Source organism: Hypomesus nipponensis, chromosome 25, assembly GCF_054491055.1.
Source record: "Hypomesus nipponensis isolate SF chromosome 25, ASM5449105v1, whole genome shotgun sequence".
Taxonomy (NCBI): Eukaryota; Metazoa; Chordata; class Actinopteri; order Osmeriformes; family Osmeridae; genus Hypomesus; species Hypomesus nipponensis.
In genome coordinates this window covers 8,277,670-8,299,623 of record NC_140385.1, presented here as the reverse complement: position 1 = coordinate 8,299,623, position 21,954 = coordinate 8,277,670, and the positions used below count along the sequence as shown (strand labels likewise).

General features: G+C 48.4%; 1 protein-coding gene across 5 annotated transcripts in view; it reads left to right on the top strand.

The window, feature by feature from the left end:
- The window catches only part of camk2d1 (calcium/calmodulin-dependent protein kinase (CaM kinase) II delta 1), a 55,337-nt gene that overhangs the window by 3,553 nt on the left and 29,830 nt on the right, over nt 1–21,954 (top strand). For all 5 annotated transcript variants that reach the window (XM_084690969.1, XM_084690967.1, XM_084690968.1 and 2 more), the window contains exon 3: nt 21,879–21,938. In XM_084690969.1, coding sequence (XP_084547095.1) covers nt 21,879–21,938 — 60 coding nt within the window. The remainder of the gene's footprint in view (nt 1–21,878; nt 21,939–21,954) is intronic.

The following is a 21,954-nucleotide window of genomic DNA, read 5'->3' as shown; positions in this document are numbered from 1 at the left end:
CGTTGGCTCGGATTCCAGAGGCTTGTCGGTCTGTGGAACTCCTTAGGGCCCTCGGTGCTAACCCACACTCCTTTTAACTCCTTAAAGGAACAGTGCCCACTGCCTATTTTCTTCTTCACACCTTGTAGGTATTTTGTAAGAACTAAGAAGGCTGATGGTGTCTCTCAAGGTATTATGCAGTAACTTAATTCTATACCTAATGATTGCTTGTCGCATAGTGCTTCTGTGGTTGGAGTATTCCATGTTTTCATATGCTGGAACTGATCTTTTTCCCGTCTATTGCTAATGACCACATGTTCTAGTTATGTCTATAATCTCAATATTTACATGCCTTTTTGGTAAACGCGAGGAACTGATCTCTGAAATGCTGCCTGCCTAATAGTAATGGAAAATCAATGAAATGCGAACCGTTAATAACCTGAAGCTTGTCTTGTTTGACGGTACACAAACCCAGTGCTGGTGGAGCCACAAGGTCCAGGTAGAGTTCAGTGTGGTGTGGAACCGTAGCTTTAGCTGCAAATCAACAACTGGCTGTGTGGAAAAGCTGAAAGGGGGGGGGGGGCGGGGAAGGGGAGGGGAAGGAAGAGAAGAGCAATGAGAAAGAGAGACAAGAGGCTCGGTCCGATATCTCTACTCTTGAAAAAGCCTATTCCCATGGAAACAAAGACTTGTCGCGAGTTAAACATAGCCTGGGGGGGGGGGGTTTAAAGTGCAGGAAACGCGCTAAGAAAGTTCTCTCTTTCCTCAGTGGCTGTCAGTCGCTCTCCTTGAAATTTCCACATGCGACAGTCACTAACGCTTTGGACCCAGGAGCACAAGATTATGCCCGCTCGTCATCCTTTATCCAAACATGCTATTGGCGGTGATGTCCTCGTCCCTACGCGGGGCCGCATGCTTGGCAGAGGCCGCAGGCTCCACGACAAGGTCACCAGAGCCTGTTAGTGATAAGCCCTCGTCTGGTGTAAAGATCCCAGCCTGGCTCTTTCTCTACTAACGAAGGGTGATCATGATCCAGCGCTCAGAGACTCTGCTTCGTTCTCAGACCAGACAGATGTCCGACTCCCCCCCCCCCCCTCCACATAAGGCTGCTCCATTACTTGGTTCAGATTGCCCCAGAGGCCAACGGTGGATTTGTCATGTGATGTCGTGGGCTCACTGGGTGATTTACAGATAATTACAGCACGTCACAGTTGAAAGACAGGGTGACATGAAGGGGCGGGTCCTCTTCTGCCCTCTACTGTCAATCTTAACTGCCGGTCTTGTGTGACCAGGTGAAGAACAGCCCCACCCCCCACTAACCAACGCATCCCAGAAGTTGTATCGGTGTGCAGAAATATGGAATTCCCTTCCTAGACGCCATCTTACATGGCCAGAAACATGCTCTAAACATCGGAGAAATGTGGGCGTGTGACGTCAGAAGAATGTGTGGGCGCATGTGTGTATGTTGATTAGGCTTGCATCCTCCCTAGCCCCCCTCCCCCCTCCACCCCCATCTCTACAACACTGCACGCCTGCACAAGCTAAAAATATCTAATTAGTGAAAGGAGGGGAGGAGGAGGGAGGGAGAGAGACAGAGGGTGTCAGTCAATGATAAACTTCCAGAATGAACTGAGCGTGGCTCCCCCGACCCAGCTGGGTCAGAGGAGAGAGGGGGGGGGGGGGGGGTAGAGAAAGAGAGAGGAGACCCTAGCCCAGCTTCTTCATGTTCCACTGCACTCCTCATTCACACGCCAGAACTAATGGCTGAATATTCCGGATACTCGTTATTTCCACTCCAGTTCAATCCATCCATGACAAAAACAGACGTGGATGAGCTGGGTCGGGAGAGAGAGGAGAGAGAGGAGAGAGAGGAGAGAGAGGAGAGAGAGGAGAGAGAGGAGAGAGAGGAGAGAGCAGAACTGCATGAAAGATGAGAGACAGCGCACCATGGGTGAACCATGTGGGAAGTGTTATTAGCTGCCATGTTGATGGAAACCGATCTAACAAAGCAGGGAGAATCACTCTTGACGAAATCTGAGTGTGTGTGTGTGTGTGTGTGTGTGTGTGTCCTGTGTTTTTTCAGGAAAGTAACATACCTCTGTCCTGTCATTGTTTCTTGCATCAGACGTGGTGTTATTGATTCTGTGTAATAGTTTGAGCTTCATCACTTTGATGCTACTAAGCCAAACTTACAACCAAAGCTCTGGCAAGGAGTACTCCTTGGAGTCCTTAGAAAGAACAGTGATGGATATATGTAGATTACTCTCATTTTCCGAATAAACGTACCGGTATGTTTATTTTTTTTCACCCGAAAAATCCACCCGGTACATTATTTTGGACGGTACGTTAATTTTGGGGGGAGAAATCGAGACATAATTTTAGAAAATTCAATGAATTTTTTTCGGAAGGGAAGATACATTTGAACTCTGATGTGAAAACGTTAGCTACCTTTGCTAGCTAGCTACTGGCAAGTAGCTTACATTAGTCAACGACATTAGCTACCAACTGGTTGTCAGTACAAGCTAGTAAATGTTAGCCAGAGCCTCATTATGGCTCTGATGTTAGTTCTAGCTACTGTACACTCACATAACGGTTCCCATTCAGCACACCAGCATGACAGTCACAAACTAAAGACAACGACCCTCTCATCGTCAAATAGAAATCCCAGGGCATTTACTACTTTATATTTTGCAAACTCAAGTAAAGTAGATACTTTGAAGGTTTAACTAGTACTGGTGCAAGTTCAGCATTTTATGCCGCACAAGACGCGGAATATGAGGTGCTGCGAGATTATATCATTAGGAATATCACAGCTCCTGCAATTGTGCTGCGCGGCAGTCGTTTCTAGTTTGTTGAGGTACCGTATACCAGTAGTCATGTTTGTTATTTGACAGATTTGTAACTATGTATTTCCAAGCTACAAGCATTTTAGTATTTTCCTAGCAATGCTTTATTTGGTAGTGGTTGTCACGTTGACTGTAAGCTGTTTAAGGAAAAGTGATAGTACTACTACATGTATGTTTGTAACTAGACAGCCTCTTTTTTAAATTTGTAATAACTAAGTATGTCCAGTGGTTTTCATGTTATGTTGCAGTCATGTTGACTAAGTTTTTGAGGAAAGGTACTACCATATTTGTAACAGCCTCTTTTTTGAAAATTTCGAATAATGATTATGTATTTCCAAACTACAAGTGTTGAAGTTTTCCTAGCAATGGTATATTTGCTGTCCATTTCTATTCCTGATTGCTAGTGACAGTAAAAGATGCGCACTTACACTGATAGGAACACATTTTGATCGCATATGGACACAGTTTGCGTGCTGATTTGGCAATTTTCCGGGGGGTACTTTTATTCGGAAGATAAGAGTACACATCTTTCAAACTGGAATTTGTCTTGGGATGTCTTAAGTGCATGGTCTGGTAGGTAGGCATGAACAGCTAACACATGAACAGACCTGTATAACATATTTTGTATTTGCATATGTCCAAAACCCACACAGACATACAAAACCTTCACATCAAAAAGGATTTCAACATAGATCACTAAGCCATAGGGATATCTAAGCTTGTCCTTCCTGATCTCTCTCTGTCTCTCTCTCTGTCTGTCTGTCTGTCTCTCTCGACTGTCGTCTCTCTCTCTCGACTGTCGTCTCTCTCTCGACTGTCGTCTCTCTCTCTGTCTGTCTGTGTGTGTGTGTTCCTCCTCTGTCTCTATCCCATGATGGAGGGATAAATGGGAACTTTCCCTTGGGTTTGGGTCTAAATCTGCAAGTAACCAAGTAGGCCAGCCACTTAGGATAACTAGAGAAGCTCTTAATTAGGACCATACCTTTCTGGCAGGCAGGCCTCTGTCTTCCTGTTTCTCCTGCTCTCAAGCCAACAAGACTTGGATATGGAAATCCTTTTTTGTTGTTGCTGTGACCCCTGACCCCTAAATAGTGTTCCTCCTTGCCTAGGAAGCTAGGAGGGAGGTGAAGGGCTGTGTGTGTGTGTGTGCCGGTGACCTATAGGAAACCAACAGCTCTGAAGCTTAATAACCTTCCAACAAACCTTATAAGGGGCTCATCCGGACATTGTGAATTCACAATCCTACTCGTGTTAAAATTTGAAATGCATGAGCTACACGCGCTACCTATGCTGCCAAACATGCACTGCCGTCGGGGTCACATTTGGGTACAGTTGCTGGCATGCGAGACCTGAGAGGCCATGTGTAGACGGCAGATCAGAGGAGACCATTAGCTGCCCCCCGCCACATTAGCTAAATGACAGTTCTCTGGGTCTCTCACCCCCCCCACTCCCCTCCGCTCTTGGGTTCCCTCAGGATCATTAGCACGATTTTCACAGAACGTCTTGGCAACGTTGACGACAACTCCCCCTTTGCAATAACGGACCCCCGCCCCCCCTCGAAGGTGGTGGACCCCTCCCCCGTAGAGCTGCCCCTTGGTAGTTATCCACCCACATGTCTAATTAAGGGTTCTAACTGCAGATCGATCGGGGTGGGGGGCGCGGGGGCAACAGGGAGGTCGTACTAACCTGCCATTAAAGCCGCACGCTGTGGTGTTCGCGCCACGCCAACGGTACACGCAGCATGCGAACGCTCGGCCTTGTCGAGGTGCAGGGAGAAACTCGTGGCAGGCGGTGCCGTTTCTTAACGTGTTCCATTTTCTCTCTTTTCTCACTTTGTCTCTCTCGCCCCCTGATTGCGGCGTGGGCGTGCGAGAGAGGGTTCAGTCGCACCGGTGACTTCCCCAGAGAGAGTGTCGGTGACTAGTCTTCCTCACGCGTAACCGTCTGCCAGGAGACATGCCACCTACCTGGTTTAGATCACATTCCGTTCTTTTCTTTTGAATTGGCCCAGTGATTACAATGATTACAACACCCTGTCTGTGTCTCTATAGGGATGTGGAGGAATGAGATGCATGCCCTAGACTGTGCTGATTATATGAAAGAGAGATGGAGATGGGGGGGGGGGGGGGGGGGAGGGAGAGAGGAGGATGGAGAGGGGGAGAGAGGCAGACTGAGAGAGGTGGGGGAGAAAAGGACTGACGTCCTTGTGCATTCGTAATCAGACGGCAGACACGATCACTGATCAAAGGAAAAGGCGGAAAAAACACTAACAAATAGGGAGAGGTAAGGAACAGCGAACGGGCACAGACATCCATCTGAAAGTGAGCCCACAGGTAGATGGGAGCGATTGACAGAGGGATGAAAGGAGCTCGAGACTGGGATGAAATGAATGAAAGTGCGTGAGAGGACGTCTGAGTGCTCGCTCTCCCGTAGACGGGATCTCAAATGAGCCCAGGCCCAGTGTATATCCACGGAGGGGGGAGGAGGTCAATACAGCACTCAGAGCACAGCAAGGCTCTGATTGTGGTGCTTCAACTGCAGAGTATTGATGTTGGGATGAGAAGGTCTGAGAAAGGGAGCAATATAAATTGTGGAGAGATTAGTTGGGCCTAATGATGGAAAAGGCGCCCAATTGTGACAAAGACAAAGAGTGAGCCAGAGAGAGGGAGGGAGGGAGAGGTTTATAATACACCACTAGAAAAATTGAGGAGGAGGACCAAAGAATTCCAATGTACCTGTACTCGTTAAAAATGGCAAATGGTCATCTGTGTGGGTGGGTGTTGGTCAGCTTAACTGAGCTGTAAGTGTCGTGGACGTCTCCGCTCCTGTCTAACCATGAACAGGAAGAAAAAAAAATGCCCTTGTGATTGTAACCCCCGCCTTCAATCGCTAGCTCTGTCAACTCTCGGGCAAAACAGAATTATCGGAGGTCCACAAAAGCCATGTTTTGGTTTCATCGCACTATTGTGCACATGAACGTGTGTGTTTACCTTTGATGTTTGCTTGTCCCTGTAGATACCAGACAGTTCACAGTACTCGTATCACAATGCTCACCTGTTCTATCCATTTCATCATTCTTAATCCTGGGGCCGTTTGTGAATGCAAGCAAGACTTATCACTCATTAACTTTTATAGACTGTCTTCCAGGTACCAGGTACTCGTGGCACAGTAGATAAGACGGGCTAAGCTAATCCCTTTTAGTTTCAAATTAGCTTAGCTAAACCTTCTCCTTATTAATGCCACGCTAGCCACCGCAGTCCGATGTCCTTACCATGGGGTCACTGACCACAGCTCGAACTGTAGAAAAACATGACGACGCTGGTTGAAACCATTTACATGGAACATAGTTCTAAGCACCCCGTTCCAAGACATGCACTGTCGTCGTTGTGACATTCCCAGATCCGAAGCGTGGACGGCAGAAACGCACACGGCACAGCTGCTGTGCGGCTGGAGAGCGTATCTTGCTTGGTTTATCTAGCAGCCGACATCCTTCCTTATCCAGTTAGCAAAACAGGCAGTCAGCATTTTTTCCCAGTTGTTGGAAGACTAGGTCTCTAGAACCTAAAGAAGGTGTTTGGATGTAGGATATTATGTATTGAACCTGTGCATAACACCAAATTAAACAGTGATATGCAACGTTTCCAATGTTGAGTCCTTGGTTTTACAATTGGTTTGTGATTATAAACCAGATAACTTTGTCTTTCCTATTCCTCTGAAACCTGAAATCTCCTTCAACATTTTATCAGTGAAAAGTGGATAACACCCATCATTCCTGTTTTATCACACTTATTTTTACTACACCCTTTCATTCCTGTTTTTTTTTTTTTTTTTTTTTTTTTTTTTTTTACACCCTTTTTCATTTTTTGGCTTTTCTCTTCTCATCCCTTATCTCCTGCTGCTTCTCTGAAATAGGTTCTTCCCTTGCTCTGTCCTCGTCCGCATCTTATTAAAGTTAGCGTGCCGAGGTGAAGCAGGGGAAGAGCCCCCTCCACAGACAGTAGCTGGTAAGCTCCATGCTCAGACAGCAGCTGGTTAGCTCCATGCTCAGACGGTAGCTGGTAAGCTCCATGCTCAGACAGTAGCTGGTTAGCTCCATGCTCAGACGGTAGCTAGTTAGCTCCATGCTCAGACGGTAGCTGGTTAGCTCCATGCTCAGACGGTAGCTGGTTAGCTCCATGCTCAGACGGTAGCTGGTTAGCTCCATGCTCAGACGGTAGCTGGTTAGCTCCATGCTCAGACGATAGCTGGTTAGCTCCATGCTCAGACGGTAGCTGGTTAGCTCCATGCTCAGACGGTAGCTGGTTAGCTCCATGCTCAGACGGTAGCTGGTTAGCTCCATGCTCAGACGGTAGCTGGTTAGCTCCATGCTCAGACGGTAGCTGGTTAGCTCCATGCTCAGACGGTAGCTGGTTAGCTCCATGCTCAGACGGTAGCTGGTTAGCTCCATGCTCAGACGGTAGCTGGTTAGCTCCATGCTCAGACGGTAGCTGGTTAGCTCCATGCTCAGACGGTAGCTGGTTAGCTCCATGCTCAGACGGTAGCTGGTTAGCTCCATGCTCAGGCCAGAGAAACCTCACAGGCTCAGCCGTCACAGTTCAATGATCAAATGCCAAGATGTATTGAAAAGCTGCAGTGAAAAAATAAATCCTTTGCTAATAGTTATATCATACAGCACTCTATGATATATCACCCCCCCCCCCCCACTCCGCAGGCACACACTCGCACACACAATTTTCTGGAACTTATCTGCTCCTGACCACTTCTAACCTCTAACCCAAGATGGCATTTGGTACATTTGGAAATGTCAAACTACTGCTGGCAGCTCTCATCTTTTGAAACGTCTGAAAGCCTCAGTGGGTTATTGGGTTAAACTCTTTGTCACCCGTCATCATTTGGCCAGTGGCTAACCAGTAGAGTCTCACAGCAACCAGCCAGAAGAAGAAAAGATACAATAAAACAGACTACTTTGGCCTCAGGAAAGATACAAGAAAACCAACAGGAAAAAAAGCATGTTAGCAGTTACAGCTACAATCCTCTTCCCATCTCCTGAAATGTGATCACCTTGTCCAATGCTGTGGGTAGTCTCAGTATGCAAATGTCCCTTCACAGTGTGGTCGGAGACGGGCCTGAATGCTCCACTGTCTCCCTACATCGATGGAAATTTTCACTTTGAATATCCTTTTTCCAAACAGCCACCAAACAAAGGGAGAGTACTAACACTGCTGGTTTGGACAAAAGACCCATGTGAAGTGGGAGCAGGATGACTCATTGAAATATAAGGTACAATTAAGTTCTCAGATCACAGAGGGGGGGGGGGGGTGGAATATTTTTTTGCCATTGTGTTTTAAGGCAACTCGATGGATCACGGTCTGAGTAATTAGAGCTAATGAGGTTGTGTAGCCTGCTGTTGTGATGAACTGCCTTCACTTGAAGGTGACTCACATCTGCTGAAAGCCAGGAGTGTGTGTGTGTGCGCGCGCACGAGTGTGTGAATGAGACCTCATGTCACTTTCGATTAGGTCTTTGTCATTTCTTTTACGGAGAGTTGGTTTCTTTGGTGACACGTGTCACCAAAACAGGAACCAGAAAGACATGGCAAATGCAAGCTAATCATTCAGCTTGTGTGTCCTGTGAAGGCACAAATCAACATTCGGCATTTCTATCTCACCAGTTCTGTTTTTTTAACTAGCCTTTTGGGAGTTTTGAAGTTGTATTGTATTGGTATGAGTATTCCTCTCAGTACGGTGGACAGACTACATTAGAAGAACATGGTTCAGGTTCAGGAGAGGTGCGTTAAACTTAAGGACATTCTTGATTGGAGGCCGCTCCGCTTGGCCAGAGGTGCCAGAAGTGTTCAGATTTGTATCATATGTAATCCCACACTGTAATCCTAGTCTCGTGCTGACTCTCTCACACACACACACACACACACACACACACACACACACACACAGTGTTAGTCTGACCCCCACATGCTCCCTCTCTGCTTGTTCTCTGTCCCAGATGGCAGAGAGCAGGGGATTACAGTGTTGTAATTCCCGCCTCCAGCGATCTCTCGATCTCTCGATCTCTCGATCTCTCGATCTCTCGATCTCTCGATCTCTCTCTCTCTCTATCTCTCTCTCTCTCTCTCTCTCTCTCTCTCTCTCTCTCTCTCTCTCTCTCTCTCTCTCTCTCTCTCTCTCTCTCTCTCTCTCTCTCTCTCTCTCTCTCTCTCTCTCTCTCTCGATCTCTCTCTCTCTCTCTCTCTCTCTCTCTCTCTCTCTCTCTCTCTCGATCTCTCTCTCTCTCTCTCTCTCTCTCTCTCTCTCTCTCTCTCGATCTCTCTCTCTCTCTCTCTCGATCTCTATCTCTCGATCTCTCTCTCTCGATCTCTCTCTCTCGATCACTTTCTCTCGATCACTTTCTCCTCTGTAATCCTACAGTGAATCTGATTAGTGGAATGGTCTCTTCTTGGTTTGGCAACAGATAATATCCCCTGCTGGTTAGGACTGCCTTGTTTCACTCTTTGAAATACATAAGCAAATATGACTTGTCTCTGGGGCTTTTTTGAAAAGCTCCACTTCGCTGAAACCTCTTTATACAGAGATGAGAAGTAACACACACCACAAAGCCTGAATGAATACCAGTTGTCAGAGGAGTCCAACCTACTTCTACGGAAGTCTTTAGTCTTGTGCGTTAGGTACCGTAATCCTTTCTACAATGTCAACAGTTTTAAATATTTATAAAACCCTATAATGCACTCCCTCTCTTCAGTCTCTGACTAAAGCACAACCACTTCAAAGTGCCTAAACTAAAGGAAAGCATTCGGCAGACACTCTGCATCAGCCCGGCTCCCAGCAAATTGACTCATAAAGCAAACCCCTGTTCCCTGGTATTAGTGACTCACCCTTTCAAACAAGCCTCCAGAGGGGAGAGGATGAAGTGAGACACAGGGAGGAAAGGGGGGGGGGAGGAGGAGGAGGAGAAGTGACCCTGCAGAGGACTTGGAGTCAGACTAACCCAGGTTGTGTGGTTCCGGTGGAGGAGTGTGCTCAACCCTCCATGTGATATCATGATAATGACATCTGGGCTAGTGTTGGGAATTGGAGCTCTCATTGCCCCCGGGGAAGTGTGTATTTTCTTCTGTCTCTCTGTCTCTATGTCTTGCTCTCTCTCTTTATTCTCCCCTTTTCCCTTATCTTACTCCTCTACCCATCTCTTTCTCCCCACCTTCCAGTGAGTTCCCTACTGGGTCTGCCCCCCAGTCTCTGGTCATCCATGTCAAATGAAAGGGACTTCTCAGGTCAGGCTCTGCAAACAGACGGGCTAATCAGCCCTCTCAGCAGCCCTAATCTCTCTTCTGTGTACACAGCCAAAGCCTTGACCGCTCTCCTCAATCTGGTCAGTTGGGAGAGAAGCGCAGAGACTGAGCAGCTCCTCCAATCGTAACCAAGCATAGGCCTGCCCATTCCTTTTCATATTTGTGTGTGTCTAACGGGTGTAGAGTCTGGGACCTGTTACCAATGGGGTAGTGTAATCTGTGTGTGCTCCAAGTCAGAAAAAAAAAAAAAAAACACTGATAAGAATTGCAAAAAAAGGCACAATTTGTACTTCATAACATGTTTGTCTGAACCATGCTGTGTAGGGGCTAGTTCATGCTCTGAGATTGTGCAGGGCTAACCCATCACAGGTCACTTCATGAAGCTCTCGCTGGAACTCCAGGAATTCATCTCCCCAGGTCAGGCTGGGTACAGGCGGGGGAGCTGAGGTCATGGACCAGGGGCCGGGGTGGTAAAGAGAGACGCGTCATGTCACCTACTGTGCCGACTGTATCCTAGAGATCCCATCCAGGTCAAAGGTCACAGTGACATGGTAGTTTGCGACTTGGAGACGGGGGGGGGGGGGGGGGGAGTGAAATCACGAATGGCACAGACCCTGCTAACCAAAGATTATGAAGAACTGAATTCCCTTGGAATCCCTCCATATCCAGCTTGTGTGTACAGTTGGAGGATTACCAGTGACCTATACGTGCTAGCATATATGGTAGCATACTGTGAGGCCTTGTCTTACCTAACATGTATAGCGTATATAACCATAGACCTTTTCCATTACAGAATTGAGATTAGTTTTGTTCTCATTGAAACTGAAACGGGCTGTTGGGGGATCTGAATTATTATGGAGATTGGCATATTCCGCATCAACGTTCCCCTTCTGTGGAAATCAGTTCTCATCATAGTTAACATATTCATGATGAGCTTCCCCCACCGGTCTCCACCTGGCTTAGTGATTCAGCTTCGCAAATGAAGAAGACCGTCGGAGAGATTGACAGGTAGTTATGAGACAAAGGATTCCTGGTTAGACTGGGGAAAGCTGTGTAACCCAGAGTCATTCTCGTTCCCGATCACCCAAGCCACACATCTTGGACGTGTCTTATTTAGCAGAGGAGAAGAAGATTTAATCCAATCCTGAACAGCTTCGAACGCTGTCCAAAAAAACGTCTCTTGAGGCGTTTGGGGAGAGAGAGAGAGAGAGAGAGAGAGAGGCAGTCAGTGGGGGTTGTCTCCAGTAACACGATGTGCTGGATGAACCGGACCAGACAGGACACTACCTGCTGACATGGGATATTGACCTGGTGGCCTCTGTGGCATCTGTGCTAATTGTGTCAGCCCCTGCAGATATGCTGAACTCTTTTGGTCCACCCAGATGCAGGTGTCCTTTAGAAAAGACTGGAAGTGTTTCTCAGTGGGAAGGGTTAGGGTCGGCTCGTTACTGCTGTTGAGTTTGCTGGGCTGGTTGATGTTCTATAGGTTGTTCCATTTGCCTCAACTAGTTGTAGCAGTCATGCTCTGTGTGCGCACACTCATAGGTCTAAAGAGCACAGCCAGAGAGTGATTGATGCCTGCGGGCTGTTGGAGTTCTGGGTATGTTTTGGCTCAACCTCTCGGCACTGAAATATGCTGCTGCCGTCTCACACAATAACACGATTTTTCATCAAGTCAGACCAGGAACACTGGAATGAGAACATCAAAGATAACTTGTTATGGTCTGGTCTCCCAAGGCTATAATTAAGTCACTATTACAAGTTTCAGGATGAAATGGTTGTTTTGTTGAAAGTGTGTGTGTGTGTGTTAGCCAATGGAAGTGTGATGAGGGTGGTAGGCTGAGCTATGTCCCTCTCGTCCTCTCGAGGCTTTTAATGTTAACCTTAATCTCCTAAGCCTGGAGGATAGTCGTGTGTGTGAGAAGGATGGGATGCCATGCCCCACAGTGTTTAGGTCCATTACATCTGTAAGCTAAATCAGGTTTGGACATGCCCAGAGATGGGGAGAGAGAGAGACAGAGAGAGAGACAGAGAGAGAGAGAGACAGAGAGAGAGACAGAGAGAGAGAGAGACAGAGAGAGAGAGAGACAGAGAGAGAGAGACAGAGAGAGAGAGACAGAGAGAGAGAGACAGAGAGAGAGAGACAGAGAGAGAGAGACAGAGAGAGACAGAGAGAGACAGAGAGAGACAGAGAGAGACAGAGAGAGAGACAGACAGAGAGAGAGACAGAGAGAGAGACAGAGAGAGAGACAGAGAGAGAGACAGAGAGAGAGACAGAGAGAGAGACAGAGAGAGAGACAGAGAGAGAGACAGAGAGAGAGACAGAGAGAGAGACAGAGAGAGAGACAGAGACAGAGAGAGAGAGACAGAGAGACAGAGAGAGAGAGACAGAGAGAGAGAGACAGAGACAGAGAGAGAGAGACAGAGAGAGAGAGACAGAGACAGAGAGAGAGAGACAGAGAGAGAGAGACAGAGAGAGAGAGACAGAGAGAGAGAGACAGAGAGAGAGAGACAGAGAGAGAGAGACAGAGAGAGAGAGACAGAGAGAGAGAGACAGAGAGAGAGAGACAGAGAGAGAGAGACAGAGAGAGAGAGACAGAGAGAGAGAGACAGAGAGAGAGAGACAGAGAGAGAGAGACAGAGAGAGAGAGACTGAGAGAGAGAGAGACTGAGAGAGAGAGACTGAGAGAGAGAGACTGAGAGAGAGAGACTGAGAGAGAGAGACTGAGAGAGAGAGACTGAGAGAGAGAGACTGAGAGAGAGAGACTGAGAGAGAGAGACTGAGAGAGAGAGACTGAGAGAGAGACTGAGAGAGAGAGACTGAGAGAGAGAGACTGAGAGAGAGAGACTGAGAGAGAGAGACTGAGAGAGAGAGACAGAGAGAGAGAGACAGAGAGAGAGAGACCGAGAGAGAGAGACCGAGAGAGAGAGACCGAGAGAGAGAGACCGAGAGAGAGAGACAGAGAGAGAGAGACAGAGAGAGAGAGACAGAGAGAGAGAGACAGAGAGAGAGAGACAGAGAGAGAGAGACAGAGAGAGAGAGACTGAGAGAGAGAGACTGAGAGAGAGAGACTGAGAGAGAGAGACTGAGAGAGAGAGACTGAGAGAGAGAGACTGAGAGAGAGAGACTGAGAGAGAGAGACTGAGAGAGAGAGACTGAGAGAGAGAGACTGAGAGAGAGAGACTGAGAGAGAGAGACTGAGAGAGAGAGACTGAGAGAGAGAGACTGAGAGAGAGAGACTGAGAGAGAGAGACTGAGAGAGAGAGAGAGACAGAGAGAGAGAGACAGAGAGAGAGAGACAGAGAGAGAGAGACAGAGAGAGAGAGACAGAGAGAGAGAGACAGAGAGAGAGAGACAGAGAGAGAGAGACAGAGAGAGACTGAAAGGGGAAAAAGGGAGGGAGATGAAGGGGACAGAGAGAATGTGGTTTGACCTACTGTAATATTCAGCACAGCTCTATGCTGTAACTGCAGAAAACATGATGCAGTGGAATATGTGATAGTCCGGAGGAGCTGCTCTGGATTTGACCCTGCGTTGCATTCTTTCACATTTCCATGAGCACGTTCTTTGGTGTGTGTGTGTGTGTGTGTGGATTTAACGTCACTCCAAGTGTTTACTGAGCTATGAATCTTTTTTTACTTGTGTATTTGGGGTGTCAGAGAAATCGAGCACTTTTCTGACTGGCTTCTCCGTCTTTAGCGTTCAGCTAAAAGCCACGGGCCGTGTAGTGAGCGGGGTGTTTGGGAGCAAGACTGGTTTTAGAGTTTGAGAAGGGGGAGGGGGGAGGAGGAAAAGGAGGAGGGGGGGGGAGAAGGTGAATGCAAAGAGGCTGATGGGTCCGAGCGAACTTTTTCTGTTGCCAAGGAGACGGCTATGTGTAAGCCATCAGGATGACGTCACCCCGGTCGCAACCCTTCCATCCCCTCCTCCTTCCTGCCCTTTTTCGCCGAGGTTCCATTTGTTTTCCCCAGAGAGAGGAGAGACTCGGCCTCCTTCAACACATGCAACAGTAAAGTGTAGACCGGCAGGCTTGCCTACATCAACACATGACCTCACTGCAAGGCAGCTCTCATCACTCAGACATGAACTCTAATGGGTGTTAGGAGGTGACCTAGGCTCCCCAAGGAACTCAAACAAACGCTGCGCGCACGCACACACACACCCCGCCTTCCAGACCTGCAGTGAGCAGCCAAGACGTTGATAAATCATTGGATTAAAAAAAGCCGTGGCGATGCACGACGCCATGCCTTTCTGCCCGGATTATTCTCGGTGTCGCTTCCTCAACGGATTTTTTCCACGTCTCGTGGCTACAGCGTCTGCCATGTTCTTGTCCCACGCAGCGTGTTTCCCCCCCCCCGACTGCAGCTGACAGCAGAGGCTGCACCCAGGGCCTCTCGCTGCACTCATGAAGGCGGAAATGCTTTCAGTGTAATTACTGGGCAGGTTGAGGTCTCTGCACGTCCAGTGTTCGCCCCTTTTCTCCTACTCTCCCATGTCTTTCTCTCTCCTGCTCTGGCTCTTTCGCATTCTTTCTCTCCCCTGCCTCCCCCTCTCCCCTTCCCTCCTGACCCGCGCCCTCCCACAGTACCTCGCTCTCATCCCTCTCGATTTGACTCCGTTTGCTTTTTTATTATCTGTTTGCTTTTATTAAACTGCCTGAGCTCCATACAGCTATTTAAATGGCCCCTTGGAGTTTTGACGCCTTAAACAATGCAGGGCTTGAAGCCTGCACCTATTTGAATGGCCCAGAGGAGATTTGCATGGTGTGACGGGGAGGCAGGGAGGGATACAAGAACAGCTGGGTCGGGGGGGAAAAAAAACAACAGCTTGATCATCTCAACTGAGATGTGTGACAGCCAGGTGGACTGACAGACAGGTAGTGAGAACTGAAAGCTGGCAGACGGAGCAGGAGTTTGGCAGGGACACGGGCTGGACAGCAAGACTTTGGCAGAGCTGGCAAACAGACGTGGCGAAAGACAGATGACGGACAGAATGGAGAGTCATTGACAGACGCAGAGAGATGGACAGGCCGAGAGACAGTCAGGCAGACAGGCAGACAGGCAGACAGGCAGACAGGCAGACAGGCAGACAGGCAGACAGGCAGACAGGCAGACAGGCAGACAGGCAGACAGGCAGACAGGCAGACAGGCAGACAGGCAGACAGGCAGACAGGCAGACAGGCAGACAGGCAGACAGGCAGACAGGCAGACAGGCAGGGATCCCATGCTTCAGTATCCTTGAGAGGAGTGCCGAGTCCAGCCAGGTTTCACATGGCTGGGTCCAGCCTCCAAGCCTGCTGGAGAACTGTACAGACATGAAAAACTTCAGGGAAAGACATGAACCATGAGAGGGGGAGCGTTTTAACGAGAGGCGGAGCAAGGTGCACTTGGAAGGAAAATGGAGATGAGCAGTGCAATGTGAGCATCTAAAATAGACTTACGAAACACGCACATCTCTCTCTCCCTCTCTTCCGTTGCAGACAAGATGCAGACAGATCCTTGAGCCAGAAAGCAGGATGAGCTTCTGCTAGCTTGTCCAGGCGCGCCAGATGATACACACGCACACGCACACACACACACACCCCGCTCTCACCACAACTAAATCCCTGTTTATCCCCTCCTTCCACCTTTTCATTTCTGCATATCTGGCACCAATCCCCTCAAAATATTCATCAATGTTTGTAGCCCCTGCAAGTCTATCGTTTACCCTTTGCCCCGCCTCTTTCTTCAGCCCCCCATCCCTCCCTCCTGCTACATAGCTTCACCGCTGTCCTTATCTAAATGGCCAGGGTCAGGTGACACACTTCTATGTCACCCTTGTTCCATTGAGAGAAACGTCATTGTGCGTGCGTGCGTGTGTGTGTGTGTGTGTGTATGCGTTTGTGAGTGTGTGTGTAGGCGTTTGGTGCCAGTGAGAAACACCAGGTAAACAAGCCACCCTCTTCCTGTGTCTTTTCCGAAGACATTGATCATCTCATAACTCGGTTCACGACTGTGCATTTTTCAAAGACTAATTCAGATCAATACTCATGCTGATCCCCGTAGGAGCAATTGATCAACTCTGTCCTCCCTGAAACCCTCCCTGGTTCTCTCTCTTTCCCCGTTCCCTCCATCTCTCTGGAGGATCTGTTATTGACAGCCTCTAGAGAAATGCTGGGCGGGGGGGGGGGAGACTGGAGGAACAAAGTTTGAGTAGGTGAGAGGTATTGACTCTCACTCTGCCAATGATGACCTACTGGGCCACAGAGAGTAGCAGAGCTGTGTATGCTCTTTAACAACAATCACTGGTTGCCTCACTTGGAGTCGCTAAGTGCCCTTTTAAAGGCCAGTTGGCGATGATGTGAGAGCTGGCATAAAAGCCACGTCCTCTTGTCTGTGTTGGAGAGCTGGGAGATTGGGGAGTTGGAAACGGTCTGCTTTGGGTTCCATATTTCACGAAGATGGTAGTAGCTGTCATGGAGGATGTGAGTTTATCTGCGTTTTGCAGGGTGTTGACATTGTCTCTGCTCCTCAGGAGTCTGGAGATGTAGAACACCCGGATTTCCACGACTGTAAACTTGTCAGGTCTGTGTGGGAATGTCTGTGTTTCCTTCTACGATATTTGACGGACAAGTCTTTGCAGACAAGAAGAATGAAAGTACTCGTGAAAAAAAGGGAAGTTTTCTCTGTGAGGCTCTGTCATGAGGAATTGTGGGTGTTGTTGTTTTCTACTAGCCCTTCCGTACAAAGTACCTTGATTCAATTCAACTTTATTAACATGAGTCATTACGACCGTATTACCGTATAACTCTCTCACTGTCCCAGCCTGGTAGTGAGGGATAACCCGGCACACGGTCATGATTCAAGGAACACAATTAGGGGAGTGCACACACTGTCTGGCGCTGCTATAACACACACACACACACACAAACACACACACACCCTGTCTACGCAGACCCATGTGCCATTTGCCTCCTTCAAAACCCCACTGCTGGCACCAGTGACATGTCAGCCCTACCTCCTTACAGACCTGTCTGCCATCATGTAGCGTAGGCGTGAAGGACTGGCCTGGCTTGGTAGAAAGAGGGGGCTGAGGGGCTGTCCAGTTGTGATTAATTGCCCACATTTTTCATTGTCAGTTGAGTTCATATGCAAGTGTGCATGGGTGGATCGTGGGTTCTGTGGTTCATGATGTGCATTTGGACAATGAGGGAGCTGAGGTGGTTCATTTGTGATGTCAAGGGACTTGTGGGTACTGGAGTTTATGCCTTAATGGTGCTAAATGGGGTTAAGTAGGGTGGAGACCGTATGGTCCCACTGCGCAGCAGGCGGAGGTTCAGTAGACCCCGTTGGGAACAGGAAGTGTGTGCGCGCGTGCGTGCGTGAGAGCGAATGTGAGACAGGACCAGCTGGCTAGCCCCGCACCACTGCACCCCGGAGTCACACTAGAGAATTCCTCCCCATCCACAGCAGCATCAGTCTGGCAGACGGGACACTCCTGTCCACGACGTCACACCCCCCCCTCTCTATGGGAGCCTCTGTGCTGGAGATGGCTGCTCTTGTGTGAACACATGAAGCCTAATGCAGGCAGGCAGGCAGGCCACATTGACACGGCTCTGCAAGGCTGGGGATGGTTAGCTACGTGCAGAGAGCCAGTGTTGGTCGCGGTGCTCTGCCTTCACACCAGCCCGGGGTGACTGGAAGTGTAAAGGTGTCAAACTGTTTTTACACCGCCTCCAACTGGAAGTTTGGGTTTACGACTGCTGAACTGTATACCAATTTTAAAAAAACGAACAAAGACACATTATGTACTTTAAGGGTTGGATGCTGATTAACATGGATTTCTCTGTTTGGTGGTTCAATTAAAACTGAGGAGTTGGCCTAATGAGAGAACATTATTTGAATGGCAAAAAATTCATGGAATGTTTACTTTTGTTCTTGTTCCCCATGGTGAGTTTGTCTTAGTTTGGGTCTAGTCTTCTGATCTGGTTGTTGTTGTGTGGTTTCCTGAGAAGAGGCTCGGGCTACAAGGCTTGACAAATGTACACTCTAATGGCTGGTTGTCTCGTGTTGGTGTGTGTCCATGCCCTTTGTTTTTGTTTATTTTTAGACCGAGGGGATTTTGGTCTCTCATCTCATTCTCACCCACCTCTCTGTGCGTGTCTCTCTCTGTATCTATTTATCTCCCTTTCTTTCTCCCTCTTTCCTTCTCTCTCGGTTTAGTAGACCAGGTGTGTGTGTGTGTGTGTGTGTGTGTATAAAGAGCAGATGACAGCTTAGTGTTCAGAGCCTGAGGGCTTCAGAGTGAAGGATGGACAGGTGTGGTCTGATGGTGAGAGGGATGAAGGATGGACTGTTTGACTGTCCTTCTGCACCTCTCCTTCTCCTCTCTCCCCTCCCTCCCTCCCTCCCTCCCTCCCTCCCTCCCTCCCTCCCTCCCTCCCTCCCTCCCTCCCTCCCTCCCTCCCTCCCTCCCTCCCTCCCTCCCTCCCTCCCTCCCTCCCTCCCTCCCTCCCTCCCTCCCTCTTTCCCCCATCCCTCTCTCCCCCGCTCTGAACCACAAATATATTTGTTTGTTATGTAAAGTCTTATCGTAACTCATCTTGGCGTAAACAGCTTGACGTATTGTTTTGCATATTTAGTCTCTCTATTCTCCCTTCTGGCCACCAGTGAATAATACTGCCACCACAGTACTAGCTCAGCGCCTGGCTCTACCGTCAGGTCATGAATTGATATTAACGCGCCCAAGGCTGTATTGCATGTTAAATATTCAGCATTGTAAAGTAGCAGCATTGTAAAGTAGAAATGTCGGGCCTGTTTATGCAATGCTTCTCATGTCATATGCACAACCATTTTTTGCTGTGCTGCTCTGTCAACAATCCCTCCCTTCCTCCCTTCAAGTTTCTCTACTTTGACTTTCTCTTCTCTTGGTGATTCTCTCCCTCCTTTTCGTTCTCTCTCTCTCTCTCTCTCTCTCTCTCTCTCTGTCACTCTGTTTCCCTTTCTCCCTCACTCTGTTTCTTTGTCTCTGTCAGTCACAATCACTCTGTCTCTCCCTCTCCTTTTTATTTACTAAATAGTTTTCAAAACTCAGAACCAGGCACTTGGGTGTTTTCACGCTTGGTTATGCAGGTTTTATTGCCCTGCACCCCCGCCCTCCCTCACAATGTCAAGGTATGGTTTACAGCTACAGAATCCACACACACACATGGCCTTCTCAGACTTGGCTCGTTCATGTTGAGATGTGCTCCATGTATCTCCTTCATGTTGTGACATGTCTGACTCCTCTCCTGCCGTCATGTCGCTGGCCTCTTCTCATCTCCTGAGCGCTGGATGTCTGCATCAGTGAGCAGCATTGTGAGCGATGCTGTGCTGCTAGCATTGTGTGTGTGTGTGTGTGTTAGAAGCAGAGCTGCAGAGAACATCTCCACCTCCGTCGCATCTCTCACAGAGATAAACGGCACATCGCCATAGAAACCCTAAGTCATTGAGTCATTACCGTATTCATGAGGTCATGGCCAGGTGTGTGGCCCTCCCTGTACCCTCCACTTTGGGCCAAGTGTGGGTGCTGGGGTGGGGGAGGGGCGTGGGGGATATGCCAGTTCTCATAAACGGCCTGTTGGGAGTTTCCGGGGAACGACCTACAGCATGGCCTCTAGTTCAAGCTGTCACCTTCTCTCTTTCGCTCCTGATTTCGTAGGAACGTTTTCCCTCAGCAAAACGTTGTGCGTGTCTGCTTGTGAAATGCTTTTGAATGAGGGTGTACCCATGATGGTCTCCCCTTCCAGGGTGACCGCAGGTAGCCTGTCTACCCTGTCTCAAGGTGACCGCAGGTACTGTAGCTACCGTCTTCCTTTTTTTCCTGTAGGTTTGTTTCTCTCTCACTCTGCATCGCTAGCCATTTGGCTGCTGGTCAGATGTTCATTTTTTTCCTGTTTCTTTATTTATTTATGATTGCGCCTTTACTTAACCGTCTGGGAAAAATAATTGGCTTCCTATTTAAATCAGTCTACCGTGTTAGAGCAAGGGAGGGGGAGAGAGAGAGAGAGAATAAGAGGAACTATTCTTCCCTTTTCTGGGCCCTATCCAAACATGCAGAACCCTTAAAACCTATTTTTCGTCCCCTTAACAATCACCATGACGATAAAAATGCCCTTTTAATGACAACTCCTGGGTCAAAGGTCCTCTGCCTGAATAAGCCTTTAGTCAGATGAACGAGGACAGCGAGGGATGCAGAAAGGGCGAAAATGAGATGGAGAGGGCCATAAATGAGCCTCTTATAGCCCTGAGCTCTTGAACAGGGAGGAGATGGACCTGGGTGGGGGCGGGAGATCCAGATGTGCTACTTCCATCATGCTGACAGGGATGGAGGTGGTGGTGGTGGGGGTGGTGGGTTTATGGCATTGAAAATAGCTGCCACTGCCCCCGTTTCCCTGGCCTGACGGCATCTCTTGCTCTCGTCTGGGGTTTGGAGAGAAATGGGTCAGCTCCAGGGCCAATCGCACAACACTTTTTCCTTTTCCATGTGTGTAAGAAAGGGAAAGCGATGGTGAGCCTGTCATTTTGATTCTCATTCTCCTATCTTGCACAGGTGCATGTGTCTTATCGGTTGGATGTCGGTACTGGCATTTAATAGCCGTTTTACTGATGCCTGGTTTGAGTTCTGACCTCGACAAGCGATAGAGCGAGCGGAGAAGAGAGTGTGCTTGTGAGTGTCTCATGCTGTGGTAGAAAGGGCAAGTGAGCATTGAGCACTCTGAATCCTGTTACGTCACAGATTAGGACAGGCAGCGTGGGGGGTGGAGAAAGGTGACTGGAGGAAATTGGAGCAAGTCGGAGTCCGCCCGGCGACCGAGATTACCGCCTCGTAAAAGCGCATCTGATTGGTGTGATTGGGATTAGATTTTTGTTTTTATTTTTTGTAAACTGATCTGTGATTGGAGAGCTCAGAGGCAGGGCTCTGTGATCACATCTGTCTCAAGCAGCCGGGATTACAACCGTCACAACAATCAGATTGGTGCGGCCCTGGATTTGCAAGATAGTCAAATCATGCCTGCTTTGAAAAAAAGAATTGAAAGCTGTTTAACAAAAATGGATTTTGTTGGTCCGTGTAGGATTATGTGGTCTTAGCATAAAATTGGGTGCAGAGAACGTTGAGGTCTTGGAAGTTCAAGTTTGATAAACTGTTTACCGAACAAATGATATTGGCTCAAGAAAAGGACACAGTAATGTAGCGGTCAGGCTTCGTTGAAAGGGCAGAGAGATGCAGCTTTTTGGCATCGCTCACTCACATGCATAAAGTACATGAATACACGCACATATTTACACATATATGTATCTTAACAACCTTGCTTATAATGTCAACTAAGCTAGGTGTCGGGGGGGCCTCCGATCTCGCTGCCTTCCAGTGTATTATTTGCGGAATAACCGAAACATCACTCACTTGTGTATCTTTTTAAAAGGCTTAGGCTGTTGAACTGTCCACAAGGTCCGTGTCTCACTGAGGTGGGAGATCACACCACAGCTGGATGACACTTTCTGAGCGCTCCAGCTCGGACACTTTCTAGGAACTACCTGGGTTGTCTGGGCTTGTTTTAGTGGCCTCTGTGGCTGTAAGGCATTACAGGAATGGAATGAGGAAGTCACCGAGCAGGTCTTTATGAGCAAAAGCACAGGAATGCAGAGGCAGTAGTTACAGCAAGCTCACTCTTGTTTATCTGTGGGAAAGTGTCACCTAACCCCGAGAAAAAATGTGTGTGTTTCTCTTGTAGATCACCAGAAGTTGGAGAGAGAGGCCAGGATTTGTCGTCTGCTCAAGCACCCCAATATTGGTAAGTGTGTGTGTTC